This window comes from Nannobrachium achirus, assembly GCF_963921795.1.
Source record: "Nannobrachium achirus genome assembly, chromosome: 23".
Taxonomy (NCBI): Eukaryota; Metazoa; Chordata; class Actinopteri; order Myctophiformes; family Myctophidae; genus Nannobrachium; species Nannobrachium achirus.
In genome coordinates this window covers 42,778,022-42,794,480 of record NC_137830.1, presented here as the reverse complement: position 1 = coordinate 42,794,480, position 16,459 = coordinate 42,778,022, and the positions used below count along the sequence as shown (strand labels likewise).

General features: G+C 42.5%; 1 protein-coding gene across 2 annotated transcripts in view; it reads right to left on the bottom strand.

The window, feature by feature from the left end:
• Positions 1-16,459, bottom strand: part of tmcc3 (transmembrane and coiled-coil domain family 3) — a 57,406-nt gene that overhangs the window by 22,612 nt on the left and 18,335 nt on the right. The window contains exon 1 of one of the 2 annotated variants that reach the window (XM_080754832.1): positions 14,856-15,027. The exons of the other annotated variant lie outside the window; for it this stretch is intronic. Within the exon in view, the coding sequence (XP_080610958.1) occupies positions 14,856-14,858 (3 nt within the window). The 5' untranslated portion in view covers positions 14,859-15,027. Of the gene's footprint in view, positions 1-14,855; positions 15,028-16,459 lie in introns of those variants that run through there. 2 annotated transcript variants of the gene reach the window in all.

Genomic DNA, 16,459 nt, shown 5'->3' with positions numbered 1-16,459 from the left:
AAAAAGAGGTGGACAGAAAAAAAGAAACCCCTCCTATTCCACAATCCATCAACACCATCAGTACGTAGTTTGGTCAGTGCAATTAGCCAACCATACAAATCATGCCACAATACACAAAGGGCGTATGGTAATCACACCATTAATACAACAGAATAACAAACCATATTCACCATTTCCCAGACCTCATTCAGAGTCAATCTATTCAGAAGAGGGCTTCCAACTAAAAAAGGACGTTGACCTTTCATATCCTGGCTTTCTCGTCTGCCAGACCCTAGGGTGTCTGGGAGGGCACTAACACCTCCTCTACCAACTCCCAACAACACCATCATCAAGTTTGCTGATGGGTGATGACACAGTGGTGGTGGTGGGGCTGGGGCCAATCACAGACAATGACAAGAGGGCATACCTGGAGGAGGTGGCAGACCTGTCGCTGTGGTGCCAGCCAGGACAGCAGCCTCTTCTTGAAAAGTCAGAACGCCCCCCTTTCTTTCTTTTTTTTTTTTTAAAGATTTGTTTTGGGGCTTTTATGCCTTTATTGTTAGGACAGTAGACTGGCAGGAGATGGGGAGTGACGTGCGGCAAAGTTCGTCCGGATCGGGAATCGAACCGGCGACGACGTCAGACATCAACGCCTATGTGGCAATGCCTATTTGGTATGCGCCTGGACCAGTAGGCCAGCGGGCGCCCCCTGAACCCCCTCCCCTTTTCAAGGGGATCCGCAAATCACGAAATACACATTAATAACACCTGAAAAATACCTTTATCTGTGGTGCTCAAAGTCACGGATCCCTAGAATTATTTGACCACGGACACGGACCCCTAGAAGTATTTGACCCCGTATGAAAGATAATGGTTAAAGTGGTTGCGTGACACAGATGCGTTCTCGGTCTTAATGGGTTAAGAGGGTGAGCAGCTTCAAGTGCCTCAGTGCACATCACTGAGTACTTTCGAAAATGCACACAGACTTGCAGAGGACAACATTTCAGTCATTTCACAGTGTGTACTTGTATGATATGAAAAATAACTGAGCCCTCTTGAATCTTGCCTGTAGAGTCCCGTGCTGTACCCGCTGTACATGACTGTGGGGCGAGAAACAACTCCAACCCATGACTCTTGAATTTTGTCTTCCAACTAGTCTGTTCCACCAAGTCATATTTAGTTACAGGCCAGGGTTAGGGTTTCAAATTCATGAAACAAAAGGCACTCGAATGAGAGCCACTGACAGCACTAGGCTGAAGCCAACCCCAGTTTAGGTAAACAGTATGCAACTGATTACTGTTTTATGCTTATACAGACTTTTTTTCTGCTTCAGAACATTCATATATGGCAGGCAAAACACAAGCGAGTCATGGGGCGAAACAGAACAAGTTCACTGTTGCCCGCAGAGCTTAGCGAAACAACATGACAGACCGATGCTTGTTTTATACTTGCACCCTGTGTCGGCCAATGAAAATAGCAGATCTATATGCTCACAACGTGTCACACTGCGATGCATTGTGAGCTCATAGATCTGTTTCTGCTGTGTAACTCTAGTGCACCTACGTATGAGGCTTAAGTTCACTGGGATTCACAATACTCTACAGAGGTGTGTCTCACCTGTCTAATCTGCACAGAGCCTTGACTCTAGAGACTAGAGGTGTGACACTGCTGACCAAAAAAACTAACGGCTAAAGTATACAGCGATAAAATGAAATGCATGATTCATGGAGAGGGCGAATAAACATTTATGTCAGTGTAGGACCAAGGCATTTGATTCATATCCAATCCACAATTTCAGACCAAAAACAATATATTCCATTTAAATAATAATAACTCAAGAGTGTCTAAATATACGGGCCCATTTGGTTACATTTGTATAATCTCTGAGTTAAACTAACACTTAGGCTGCGTTCACACTTTTGCAGCTTCGTGTTGCTGACTTCCTTTGAAATGGACTCGAAGCCTTTGTTGTCACTGGTGTGAATGCAGCATCACAATGTCTGTCTGAAAACATTCATTGAGGAGTTGTACAGTGCAGTTAGGTCAGGCTCTGTGAGGATCTATGATACAACCTGTAAGGAATCCAGAGGCAATGCAGTGCAATGGGGTGTGCTGCAAAAATGCCTCGGAATACTGGTAGTCTCGTTAACAAGCACTGATGGATCATGGAGGTGGCTATGGATGATATACACATGGCGAGCGATGCCCGTTCTAAGGACTAGGGCGGGATACACTTGCCGCTGGATTCAAACAGCAGCTCCCAATTTGATCTTTGATTTGTCTGTCTTTGATCTGTGTGACTGCCTCCCCTCCCCCACCCCCCTCTGTCTGCTCCCCTCCTCTGCAGCTGGTCTGGCTCTCGCTCGCACTGACAACATTATGTATTTTAATTGTAAGTAATTCTGCGCGTATAAAATATATGTACACGTTCGGATATCATATTAGCTACATCAATATCGTTCATGTGAACCAGTTTGTTTATGCTTATTCATTGTAATGATCAAAATCGCTATGATCTATCACTCTGGTTGTCCGCCACAGCACCGCATTTAAGCAAGCACCGACAGCGGGGGTGGTAATACAAAATCACCACACCGATTTTCAAGTAAGCATAAACAAACGAGTTCACATGAACAATATTGATGTAAAATAAGATATCCGAACAGCTACATATATTTTATACGCGCAGAATGACAATTAAAATAAATTTTCATGCGAGTCCGAGCCCCTCTGCACTACGGACACTATTGTGTTCGTAGGCGATGCCTTGGCGGCCGCGGCTTGTGATTGGCTGAGCCACAGTTACTGGGGGCCTTACCCAGGCTTTTCTTTCTTGAATTAAATACTTGGGTTCCCGAGGCTATAAACAGCAGGTCACACAAGTACTGTAAATGACTTTTTACCAGAGACAAACATGTCCTTTTCTCTGTTTTTCATGTCCTTTTCTCTGTCATGTCCTTTTCTCATGTCCTTTTCTCTGTTGTTCTTCCTTTGTCAGCTGACTCACCACAAATTTGATCAATGGTCAGATCATCACAGGTTGAGGGAAAAGGCTTTTTTGGGACACACAATGCATTCTGTGCTGCTGTGCAGGAGGGAAATGTGCCTTTCACCGCCCTTTCGCCTTAGATAAACTGCCATGCTAGCTCAAAGCGGAAAGAGAGAGAGAGACAAAGTGAGACGAGATTTGATTACAACGGCGCAAAGAGGTAATGTAATCGAGTGCGGTGGAGTCCAGGCCACTGCTGCTAACCATGGCAGGAATGAACTGTGTACTGTAGGCTAATGATGACTAAATCATTCAACCACAAACCAGAGCCAGAGGGCGCTAGTACAGTAGGTGTGGGTGGGGATATTGAGTTGAAATCGACAGGCTGTTAGCACTCCATTTAGTACCCGGGGAGCTCTGCTCCAGCTAAACCGCTCCCCTGAGGCGGCAACAGCTGATAATGAAAACACTCCTCACATTTACAAGGTGCACAAATACACACACCTCCACACAAGTCGCAGAAATACACAAACATTGACTACAAGCTGTGCTACACGGATCAGATGGATATAACACCTACACTGAGTGCAGTGAAGCTCTACTTTATGGTTGAAAAAACAAACAAACACAAAAACAAATGCAATCCCAGTCTCCTCCCTTCTCTTGTAATCTGAGTTTTTAATCTCCTTTTTTGACAGCACAAATTACCCAGCAGCTCCTACTCTCATTCAAACATTTGTACACTTTCTGGGTTACATTAACATCCAGGATTTTACAGTGCATCTGTGAGGGTAAAAGCAAGAGAAGAGATGGAAGACGATAGTGAGATAGAGACTGTCAGGACTCAGGTGTGGACTGATAAGAGAGGGATGCATTGAGATTGAGTGAGTGAGTGAGTGAGTGAGTGAGTGAGTGAGTGAGTGAAACAGTGTATGAACTCCATAAAAGAGTCAGTCAAGACAACTAAATATTTTGTATGAATACTAGAAGTTCGCCCGACTAACTTCTAGGCTCACACCCTGTGGGTAACCTATCCAAGGCATCGAAGACTCAGAAGTACAATCGCTGGCTCAATCCAAACATGCATGGCCAACATGCATGGCCATTATAACTGTCTTTCGGGTCTATTTGGTTCCATGCATTTGCAGGGATGCGCATGTGAAGTTTATGGCAGTTATAGCATTGCTTCTTTTTGTTTGGTCTGCATGCGAGGCCCATAGCTACCCACTTTGGGTTGTGACAAATAGACTGTGCAGGCAGCAGAGTTGTAAACAAACACACACAATGACAGATACATAGCATGTCACCATGGCGACAGCTCCTAGCCAATGAACCGTGGTCCTATAAGCTGAAAGGCTATAATGGGAGTATAACATGTCATCATGGCGACGGCTCCAAGCGAATGAACGGTGAGTCCCGTACTGTCCGTCTAGTGCCTATGAGTGAGAGCGGGTGTAATTGGGCGTGGAATGGGCGTGAAAGTGGGCGTTGGCCTTAGTGAAAATGTACAGTATGTATAGAAAAAATGAATAATGCATTCATTTTGGTTTGGCGATGAATGGATCTTCTTTTAGGTACACTGAGAAATCACATTACAAATACTCCTCGTTTGGCTGAGGCGCAGCAGTAGACTCCCGTTCAAATCACATTACCCATTAAAATCACTATCTCCCCTACAATACTGAATCATCCAAAACGACAGGTCGCAGCAGAGGTGCAGCATGTGGGGCTGCAAAGCAAAACAGCAAGCAGGAATGAGCACTTTGAGCAGTGTAACTTCCATTCCAACTTCCACTAAATAGGGCGGGTTAACATTGAAGTATTAGTATTAGTATGTGATTGGCTGAGTTAACAAGTGTGGAGCTGAGCCAGCAACTGCACCGAGTTTCCTGACTGGACTTGTTCTGCACATGTGTCATGCTCAATGCTCAGGAGTCCCTATTATTCATGCAACGAATAGCGAAAATAGCTGACACACACGCGCACACGCACACACACACACACTTTGTGAGGTTACTGGATTTGAGCGCAGTGAACTGTTGGCACGTGTACAAGCCAGAGTCATTAGGAAATCACTTACCAGACATTGTAATTGAAATGTAGTCATGCAGACAAATTGATTCGACCCAGCTATACACAAATACACAGTATGTCACCATTACCTAACATGCCAACCATACTGAGGTTTTATTTTCAAGGACGGATTCCATTCATTTGAGTAGAGTACGATTAAAATCAACTTGAGACTTGCTTGACATCCATAAGTTATGAATTGTTATCGTTTGTCACAGTTAAGTTTGTTTTCAATAAAAATAATTAAGTCTAGCCAAAAGTATTTCCTGGAGAAGAATTAATTAAAACATCCCTGACTTATTAATCAGGCAATAACATTTGGTCCTTATTGACTCCATTACTAAAGTTTTAAGAAGACAGAACAAAATCTAAAACTAAATCTGATGTATGGCTGAAACTGTGAATAGACAATGGATTATTGACAGCTGACACCTGACACGGTATGGTCCTAGGTTTCATAACTATCATATGTGCACACTTTCCCAAGCCTTTCTATATAGAGCATGTGTGAGAGAGTTGTGACAGACGGGACAACATGCTTTTCAAGCTACCCAGATATTTTACAGAGGGATGCTACTGGTTTAAAGGCACCTCTTAACCGCGCCAACAAAGCACAGAGCCAACTGTATCCCATTTGTGTGTGAATATGCCTGTTCTGTGTGTTCCTGTTCCCAAGTGTGTTTTTGCATAAAATGTGTGCTTCATTCAGGCACCAATTCACATGGTTTATTATAATAATATACAGGCTATGAAATTAATTTGAATTGAGATGGCAGGGTTGAATCAGAGTTAAGCTGCTTTTTTCCTAGATAAAAGGAATTATATTCATAATACGTGTGTGTGTGTGTGTGTGTGTGTGTGTGTGTGTGTGTGTGTGTGTGTGTGTGTGTGTGTGTGTGTGTGTGTTAAGCCACACCATTGGCCTACTCACACACACCCGGGTATCTCAGCTGATTTGTCAATGCATGTCTATTCACTTGAAGCTTATCTCACTCTCCCTCCAAATCCACATGCAGCGGGAGAGGCAGAAAGAGAGAAGACAGTAGAGGAAAACATTTCGGCTAAGTGCCAACATTTGAGACTCCTCCAAACTTGGCATCTGTTCTTGCAAAGGGAAAATCAAATGCGGAAAATCAAATCATGGATTCCCATGTGGATCTCTCGGGATCCACCACGTGGGAATGTCGTCGTGACTCCAATGTGCGCACATCAGACTGGCCAGCCTTTGACGTCAGCCATTCACGACGTCAGTCGTCATATGACATATCTATCTATGATGTATCACTCCATGCTTTCAGCTCTGGACACACAGACAGACACACACACGGACAGACACTCTCATAGATGGTTCGACTCCTGCAGAGCCATGCCATAAGAGTCCATGTGCACTGCACAGTGTGAGAGACATCACGCTACCAATAGTTTCAAGGGGCCACTGCCTCCCCACCTTAATTAGATCGTGAAATAAACTGGCATTGTTCATGGCGGCGTAAGTGCGCCGATGGGTGCATGGCGGTAGATAAGGGGCACAAACAAAAGACATTGGGGCTGGGGCAGCAGAGAAAAAGAAAAATACGGCAGTCTTATCGAAGATAGGCTGAGAGAGAGAGCAGAAAGAGAAAGAAATACAATGAGAACGAGAGATTCCACTGGTTGCCCTGACTACAGACGCAAGTGAGCAGAGCTTGGTGTTGGCCCCCACATTGACTGCCATAATAGCCAGTGAAGCGTGTCAGACCCTATGACCATCAGTCACCCACCACCATTCAATACATCTCCTCCCATTCATTCCCTTTCACTCCAAACACAACAATGGGCATGGCAAGAGCTCATCAACTCGATTTAGGGCGATTTCAGACATGGAGTGTGTGGACTCTCTAAAGCACCAATCTAAATGATGGCCTAGATAAGGTTGAGTGGAAACCACAAGGACTGAACATGACTTCAGGCATTTTATCAGGGTTTGGAGTAAATTATGTTGCTGAGGGCAATAAACTTTAGAGGGACCTTCTATGATGACACATTTCTATCCTGATTGTTGTGGTCACTTTTGCAGGATGATGATCCCCCATCCACAGGGTGCGAGGTGTCATTGAATGGTATAAATGTGACATGTATGTGAATCATATGCTCGGGCCGTCGCAGTAATCGGTTCTCAACCCAATTGCACACCTATGGGAGATTTTGGAAGGATGTGCTAGTCCTCTCCACCACCACCATAAAAATACCAATGAGGGAATATGTTTTGTTAGAATAGTGTTCCATCCCTTTAGTAGCATTCCAGAGACATGTAAAATCTATGCCAAATTGCCATGGCTCATTGGAGCTGTGGTGGCTCGTGTTTGCCCAACACCTTACTAAGGAACATTGAGCTCCAACATCTGGCTCTGTCCGGGACGCGAAACATGACCTACATCTGGCCTACATCTTGGCACAAAGCGCTCAAAGTTTGTTGTACGCCCAGGGTCATATTGGCCAAGCTTTGCAGGACGCTTAATGAAATTAACTCATAAATAGCACCGCTCACTATTTGTGATTCTTTTTCTTTAATGCTAACCTTTCTCTCAATCAAACATGCACTTGCACGTTCACAAGCACGCACACACATTCTATCGGGTGCTAGTGCCAACAGAGGAAAGTGAATTAAGGAGAGGAAAAAAAAAAGAGCTACTTATGCTTACTGCACCAAAACTGCTTAAAGAACTCAGGCATTAAACAAACCGCCTCAGGTTTGCCATCTGTAATCCACCCAGACGGTTGCACACAGGAGGAAGCTGACCTTTACATATCATCAATATTGATGAGTAAGAGGGCCCGGTCAAGAAGACCTTCTGCCTGACCGCATTTATTACTTGTGCACCTTGAGAACCCGTCTGCAAGTTAATTTATCAATCTGTCTGTCTGAGATAGTTCCCGATATGCAAATCTTACAGTTCCAATGCAGGAGCAACTGGTGGCTGACCCATTACATTTAACTATTACTATTAAATAAATGTATATTATAAGTATGTTAAGAATGCGTCGTAGACATGGGATGCATAGCATTCCCATGTCTATGATACGTTCTTAACATATTTATGATGCATCTTGCATAGGATCCATGGCTAATAAGTCGTATATGTCTTAATAGGCCTACATTATACTTGCCCTATAGAACTAAAATTAAAAACACCTTAAATATTGTATTTATTTTACAAATAATTCATCTTTTACTCAAGCGGGACAACGCCAGTCGCAAATTGATGATGTAATTTGTCCATGCATGATCCAGCTCTATGGAATGTATGGAATGCATGTGCAAATAAAAAACACTTCCTTAGGTTAATATGAGCATCAAAGCAATATTTTAAATGTGTTGTAGAGATGGACCGATTGCAAAATTCTTGGCCGATACCGATCCACCGGTTTTATGAAGGTGTGACCTGCCAAAAGCGATTTATCCGATATCGATTTCTTTAGCTAAGAACTAGAAAATAGGGTTGCTCCAATACCCTTTTTTTCAGGCCAAGTATAGGCCTACAAGACATACTTCAATTTGAGTACCAATAAGCTAGAAGAACACTAATGCCAAATCAATCAAAATAGTACAATATCCAAAATCACAGACAATATCCAGTCTAATATGACCGTCTGGACTAGGCAGGAGGAAAGCAGGTGACGCATGCTTTTTTTCCCCCTCTTTTTGGAGACGACATTGACACAGGATTATGGAATATATCCTTACATAGCAAAGGTAATCAGCACCATCTGTATTCTGTAGGCTGCCACTAAGTAGACTGGCTGCTACTTGCTAATGTTTACTTCAGTCACAGGAGCAGAGCATCATGCTGTGCAGTGCCATAGACACAGTTGGCATAAAACCGGTATTTATGTCAGTGACCTGCCGGTCACCGATTCGGCCGGTTTGATATCATACCTGCCGATTTTTGATATTGGACGATTCCGATTTCCATCCCTAATGTGTTGTATTTGCATGTGCATTCCATACATTATTTATTCCATACACATCATTCCATGTATTATTGTGACCGAAGGTCGCAGTTAACTATGAAAACCGGCACATCTTTCCGTATCGCAGTCTGTCTGTCTATAATACCTGACACTGTGGTTCCCCTGACATATCACTGTGACATCACAGGTGATATCATATGTGACATCACCTATGTAAAAGTCCATATATGGGTATTCCCCAGAATCCCCTTTTATGCCCATATATGAAGATGATATACATCACTGGCCAGATGGCCAAGACTTGGCCCATATCTGTGTGGCTGGTTCAGATAGGGATCTCCATGTATGGGCATAAACGGGAGTGTATGTTGTGATGTCATGGGAACCACTCAAACAGAATCCCTTTTATGCCCGTATGGAGATCCCTGATGTCATCAATATTAATAAGTGCATATCTAACAGGACTTCATGATATGGGAATGCCCATATATGGAGGACAGCCTGATTTGATCGCATGAGCTCAGTTCGGGGCTCTCCCCAGGTTGGGAGAGGGAGATAGCGCCCAGGATTACAGCTTAGGCAATTGGCATTGGGTGTGAAACGCTTTACATGTATTTATGAATGTTTATAACCATAGCGTTATAAGCAGATTATAATGCATTATAAGTAGCCTATGTTTATAACGTATTATAGACACTAGCCCTTACCCGTTCAAAGATATGAGCTCCAAAATGATGTGCAGTGTGTGGGTTATGGGATGTGCACTGTGCATACAGTATATGAGGGATGGAAAGTAACTTTAACTGGTGCTTGCATGATAATATGTAGGAGCATCAATGTAAGAAATACCCGTTTCGTTTAATGGCTCCCCCCCCCCCCCCCGCCTACCTGCCCCCCCCCCCCCGTGTGTGTGTGTGTGTGTGTGTGTGTGTGGGTTTGTGTGTGATTGTGCATGGCCTGAACAACAGCGCCCCTCCCTTAACATGTGTGGTCACAAAAGGTACTGTAGGCTAAATAGATATAGATACACCATAAAAATGCGAATATACAGCATACGATTTGTGAAAGTGACAAACGGCTTCACAGTTATGTCAGGTGTGTTCATATGCTGATAGTGATGCGATTTCAGGTCAATCGCTCCAGCCACCGAGGAGAAACGCTGGGACAGACAGACACTCACTCACTCACTCACTCAGTCAGACATTCGCAAAATTATAGTATAGATGGCAAGTGATACAAAAACACTTAACTACCTGACATGTTTTGAGCTTGTATTGTAGATCTGCTGTTGTCAGTGTGTGACAATGGCATGCAAGTAGCCTATAAAACAGGCTTAAATGCCCAAAGCCATGATCTAACTGTATAGTACTATAAACTTGTACAAACTAGGCTTTAGTTTTGTTTAATTGTGTATGACAGAGGGAGGAGGAGATGTAAACAGATTTCAACTAGGTTAAAACAAAAACTAGACTACAGATGGCCAAGGATATGATGGTCCAGATACATCTAGGACAGGGGTGTCGAACTCATTTTGGGGTGAGGGCCGCATTGGATGAAAGGCGACTTGATGAGGGCCGAACCAGTCGCGGATCGGATGGCATGCACACTCACGCACATGTTCGCTCTGTTTTTCTTCCTGTCGTCTCAGCCACTGCTGTAGCTAGCAGTATAGCAGTATATAATTTTACAAATTGTGTTCATTATTAAGTAAAATAGCTACTTTCATTATTGGTATTACAGTTGCAGTTAGGTACGAGAGATGCTATTTTGTTTAAAGGAGTAGTTCATCCCCAAAATGACTTTTTTTTCCCCTTTGATTACTCACGCCATGGAGACTTGAGTTCAATAATATATTTTTATTTTATTTGTCGCATTACTAAGACAAAAATGTGATAATAGTACACTTCCCCCCATTGATTCCGGATGGGGACCCAAATGCATTTGGGTCCCCATCGGGAATCAATAGGCATGCATTTATTGTAATCAAATTTCTGTTTTAGGAATGAGTCTCCATTGGCTCCATGGCATTTTGGGGGTGAACTACTCCTTTAAGTTAAGTGCCAATAAGAATAAACCATTTGATAATAGAATAATTCAATTCCTGATTGTCTCTGCTATAATTTGTAAATGGCAAAAAAAAATATATCATTGATGCAGGACAATAATTATTTTTATTGTATTTTATAATAAAAAGAATAAAAGTAATGAACAATAATGGCATATTCAGAAAATATCGGAATAATAAAACTTTTACATTTTATTATTATTATATTTTTTAAATACGTTATTTTCTTAACAACATTAATTTCCATGTCTAATATGTGTAATCTTTGAGTACAGTTCGAATATTGTAGGTATGTTCAGGCATTATTCATAGCCAGACCCCCCACCCCATTCCTAGCAATGCTGTCATCTTCAAAGAGAGAGAGAGCTGGTCACTTAACATTCCAATCAATCAACTCAACCGCGGGCCGTATGTTTGACATCCCTGATCTAGGACATGTTTTCTTTTTTAAATCTGTGTAACAGATTTATTTCATCAGCTCATTTTCTTAGACGAGATTCTAGCGACCGTTGGGTACCTCTTCTGGACTGGCTATCCCATGTCACATGGTACTGAGTTAAGGGCCAATCGCAGGACAGTACCCCAGGAGCGCCCTTACCGCTCCTCCAGGCTGAGGCTATGGGGGAAATTAGCAGTGTTGGCAAAAGTACTCAAATGTTTGTTGTCCCTGCTTAGCATTGACTTAGCATTGACAACATTGTCATGAAGGACACGGAATGCAATCGTTCACTCGCCGTTGGAAAATTGACTTATTAGACTATTCTGGATGTGTGGCTAACGGCTAACGCTAGCGCTAGCTAGCGCTAGCTGCAGGCTAACGCTAGCTAGCGCTAGCTGCAGGCTAACGCAGGCATGTTATACACAATTACTCATGGAATAAAACGGCGACCCAACTCTATTTTTGCTCTTCTACAAGCTCACAACGCGAGGAGGTTAAGTCTGTCAGAACCGTCAGATTATCTTTCTAACTGAAGTTACGCAAACACTGATTATGCTACATTTAGCACTGTTAGCCCGACCAATTTAGATAGGGCACGTAATAAATTCACTTCAACCTTGTGTTGAGCAGTTAAACCTATTTGCTACGTACGTCTACAAAAACGTTCATATTTCAAAGATAAAGTGCTTACTGAAGTCTCACAGATGTCACAGTATGGTACGCTCAAGCAGAATTACCCGTATCTTTCGTATTGTTTAATAAACAGCATTTTAATCCGATCAGACGTCATTTTCTGTTGTTTTTCAGCCATGCGACCCCATCGGTTGCGAGGTGTACTGCACTTAGATACATTAATACCTTTTTAAGGAAACAACGACCGATCGGATTAAAATGCTCCTCTTTAAATAATACGATCATTACGGGACATTCTGCTGGAGCGTACCCTATGGTGACATCCGTGAGCCTTCACTAAGCAATTTATCTTTGTAATCTGACCGTTTGTGTAGACGTACGGAGCAAATTGGTTAAACTGCTCAACAGCAGATTGTGTTGAATTCACGGTTGGCGCAGCGTAGCGTCTTTACATTTAGCCCAATAATGCTAATCTACAAAGCAATAACTACAGTTTGAAACATACATAAACCACTTTAGCCCTATGTTATACCAAGGCTATTTGAAAATAGCCGATCTACAAGCTCACAACGCATTGCGGTGCGACGCGTTGTGAGCTTGTAGATCTGCTATTTTCAAACATATTGTACTTTTACTTTTGGTACTTTAAGTACATTTGGATACCAATACTTTTGTAATTTTACTCAAGTACATTTGTAATTCTGGACTTTTAATTGTAACAGAGTGATTCTACATTGCAGAATTGATACTTTTACTTAATTATAAAAATGTAGGTACTTTTTCCACCACTGTGTAAACGTTTGTGTTCTCATGCCAATAAAGCTTCTTTGAATTGAAGATTGAATTGAAGATTGCTCCCCATGTGGCGGAGTACACAATAATGGTAAATAAAGTAGCTTACTCTAAAATAATCCATCCATCCATCCATCTTCAACCGCTTATCCAGCATCGGGTCACTGGGGTAACAGTTCCAACTGAGATTTCTAGAGTTCCTTAATAATAATAATTAAAATAAACAATACTAATGATTATAATTGCGACCGTCAGGTCGCCGTTACTATGAAAACCTCCACCGCCTGTCTGTCCGTCAGTCTGTCTGTCTGTCACGTCACATCACACTTTTTTGCCCCTATCCATGTGAAATTTTCCACACACAATCCTTGTCTGCCAATCCACAACCTCCACCCTTCCAGGGACCCCCGCAGCTCCAGGGACCCCCGCCAAATTTTTTAAAACACATTTTTGAATACTGCTCCTACAGTTTTTGCCCTAAAATCACTCAAATCGCTACACAGTATGTCTACACTTATCTCATCGACATGGATCTGTCCCATATAGCGCCACCATCAGGTCGATTTTTTAACACATTTTTTGACCTAAACCTTTTTTTTTCTATTTTTTTTTTTCAAACTTTTTTTTTTTTTTCAAAAGATTTTTTTTACAAACTTTTTTTTACACTAAAACGAGCACACAGATTTTATATTGACTGTGTCAATTCTTGTTTGGTCTTAGATAATTACATAATCACATAACAGGAGGGCTTTTGGCCTGGAATTGGGGGTAGCCAGGCCTATAATAAATCAAATCATCTTTGATGTTGAGTATCTGCCCTGACACACAAAAACACTAATCATCAGGTCATGATGACATAAGATGATGGACAGCAGAACAAGGAAGATTTTGCAACAGATTCTCTCTCTCTCTCTCTCTCTCTCTCTCTCTCTCTCTCTCTCTGCACAGCAAACATCCCCCTCTGGGAGACCAGGCTTTCCACACTAATTAATGAATGGATGGTCAGTCTCCAGTCCCCATGTGCCGCAAAAAGTGAGGATTTCAGGCTTGGCAAAAAACGTCCTTTGAGGAATGTTGAAGAAATGCCATCGCTGTCAAACTGTAACATATGTATTGAGCGTGTTTTACATAAGGCTGTGCAAAGCTGAACCATATGTGAGCCCCCTAACTGGGTCATAGGATGGATAATCACGTTTTGAGTCATGTAAGCAACAGTGATATTGATGTTGCTTCGTTGTCCATTGTTGCTTTTGCTGCGTGCCCTTAGGCAACAACAGGTAGCCTACAGGAAAAGGCGAAGCATTTTTTGCGACTTCTGTTGTGTTGAAGTGCAGTGGTGACCACAAGGGAAATAAAACACGTTCCCCTTCTGTGTCATTTGGTCTGCATTCGTTGCTGGTGACCGTTTCTGATGACAGAAAGAAACGATTAGAACCCATGCGTGCTATAACGCATGTTTGACCGGGCTGTCACCATGCAGCAACTGCTGCACGAACACACTGTCTTGTTAAACCTGTTCTTACAAAAGCAAAACAAAAACGAACGGCTCAACCAGGATAAAACGCCAGGATAAATGTGATTTTTCACGTATTGTCGTTGTTAGCCTGGAAGAGCATCGCGTGCTTTAAAACTTTGTAGAGAACACAGAAGTGTGTTAGCAGCACCCTTCCTGCGTGAAGTGACCACAAGACATGCACACCGCCCCGTGCTCACGCACTCACACAGCATGATTAAAAATAAGATTTCCATCTTCATTTGTTTTCAACAACAACAAAAAAACAACTTTATCTCGCGCAAAACTGATTGACGACGTGGCCAAAAATTAGACACAAACCCACAAACGTAGAGGCAGACAGAAATGATCCATGCAAAGTATACACAGCTCACACCTCTGAGTATTATTATCTAAAAATACAGAACCATACATTACTTACCATTTCGCCGTTTAATGGATTTCTAGTCTCCCTCTACACTTGCGATGAAACTTTTCCCAACTGCAAGTCCATGGATGGACTGGCAGCTCGTTTAAACTGAACCCCACACGTCTCTGTTAACTTATTACATCTAAAGCTGGTAGTTGCTACGGGATGTAGTGCTGCTGCTACATCACAGTTCTAACCACTATAAAGCGACCGGGGCGGCGACGATCGCTTTCCCTTCTGTCCTCTCTGTCCTCCCAAAAGCCATCCCAGGGAGTCTCACAATGTGGGATTTAACCCCGCCCACCATGCTGGACTATGAGGGGAGAGGTTTGTTTAGGTCATCAAATACCAGTGGTGGAAAAAGTGAGTAAGTAAAAGTATCAATAATGCAAAGTAGAACTATATAGGCCTATATGTTATGCACTGTGCAGCACTAGGCTATTTTTAAATGGCCGAAATGTAGGACTGAAGTGGTCAATGTATGTTTTGTAATGATATTCCAAATCTACAAAAATAACTAAAGTTTTAAGTTTAATTTATGCAAAATAAAATCTATTTTTGTTCCAAATAAAAGCAGGAGTTGCAAGCTCCAGGCACACTAAAAACAACACACACAAGCTCCACAAGCTAATTAAAAAAATCTGGTCTACTTGGGTGGGTAGTTAGTTAGTATGTAGACACATCAGAAATTTGTTTCCTTACAATGGACATGGCCCAGGGACTGAAAACCATGTTAATAATAGATGGATCATGAGGGGAGAGTGACTTCTGCTGGACGGGTAGGAGCAGTGTCACAGCCTGTGACATCTATGTCACACAAGTGTTGTGTTGTGTTCACCTCTCTTCTGTCTGATGTTGATATAAGTGTAAGCCTGTTTATTCAAGTGTCAGTTACTAATGTGACTATAACCTGCTTGTATCCATTGCCTGTATTTCTGTATTAAGGTTTTACATATCAACTCCTGTCTGCTCTTTCGTGCATTTGGGTCCTGTGTAAAACCTTGACAATGTCATTAATGTTTTAGTGACAGTGGGACTATATCCAATAGAGCAGCAGAAAGTAATTAGTTTAGTCAGTGGCTCTGTCATGTCATGTGACCAGGGACGTGCAGAGAATGTTAGAGAGGCAGGGGCTGACATTTCTATAAGGGCCTTTTGGTGAAAACATTGAAAATAGCAGACCTCCAAGCCCACAACGCATCGCAGCGCAAGGCGTTGTGAGCTTGAAGGTCGGCTATTTTCGTTGCTTGATACCACATTAAACTAAGCATAATCAAGTGAATAATGGAGATGTGGCGTAACGGCATGGATTGCTACACAGAGAGGGTAATTATTTCAACATGAGATGCTACATTCAAGTTCAGGAGAGTTTAGACAAGGCAATTCTCTTGAATGCCGCCTTCAGGAATGGCATGGAAAGAGGGCATTTGCATTTCTTTCACCTAGTAAAAACGGTACTCATGGTCTGGAGAGGGCATTTTTTACAGACGGATAAAAGGGCAGGGGCTCAAGCCCCCTTTGATGTCTATGTGTGCACATGCCTGCATGTGACCATGGCCAGTTGGCAGGTTGCTATACAAGCACATTAAGTATTCATCCCGTCATATCAAGTCCTC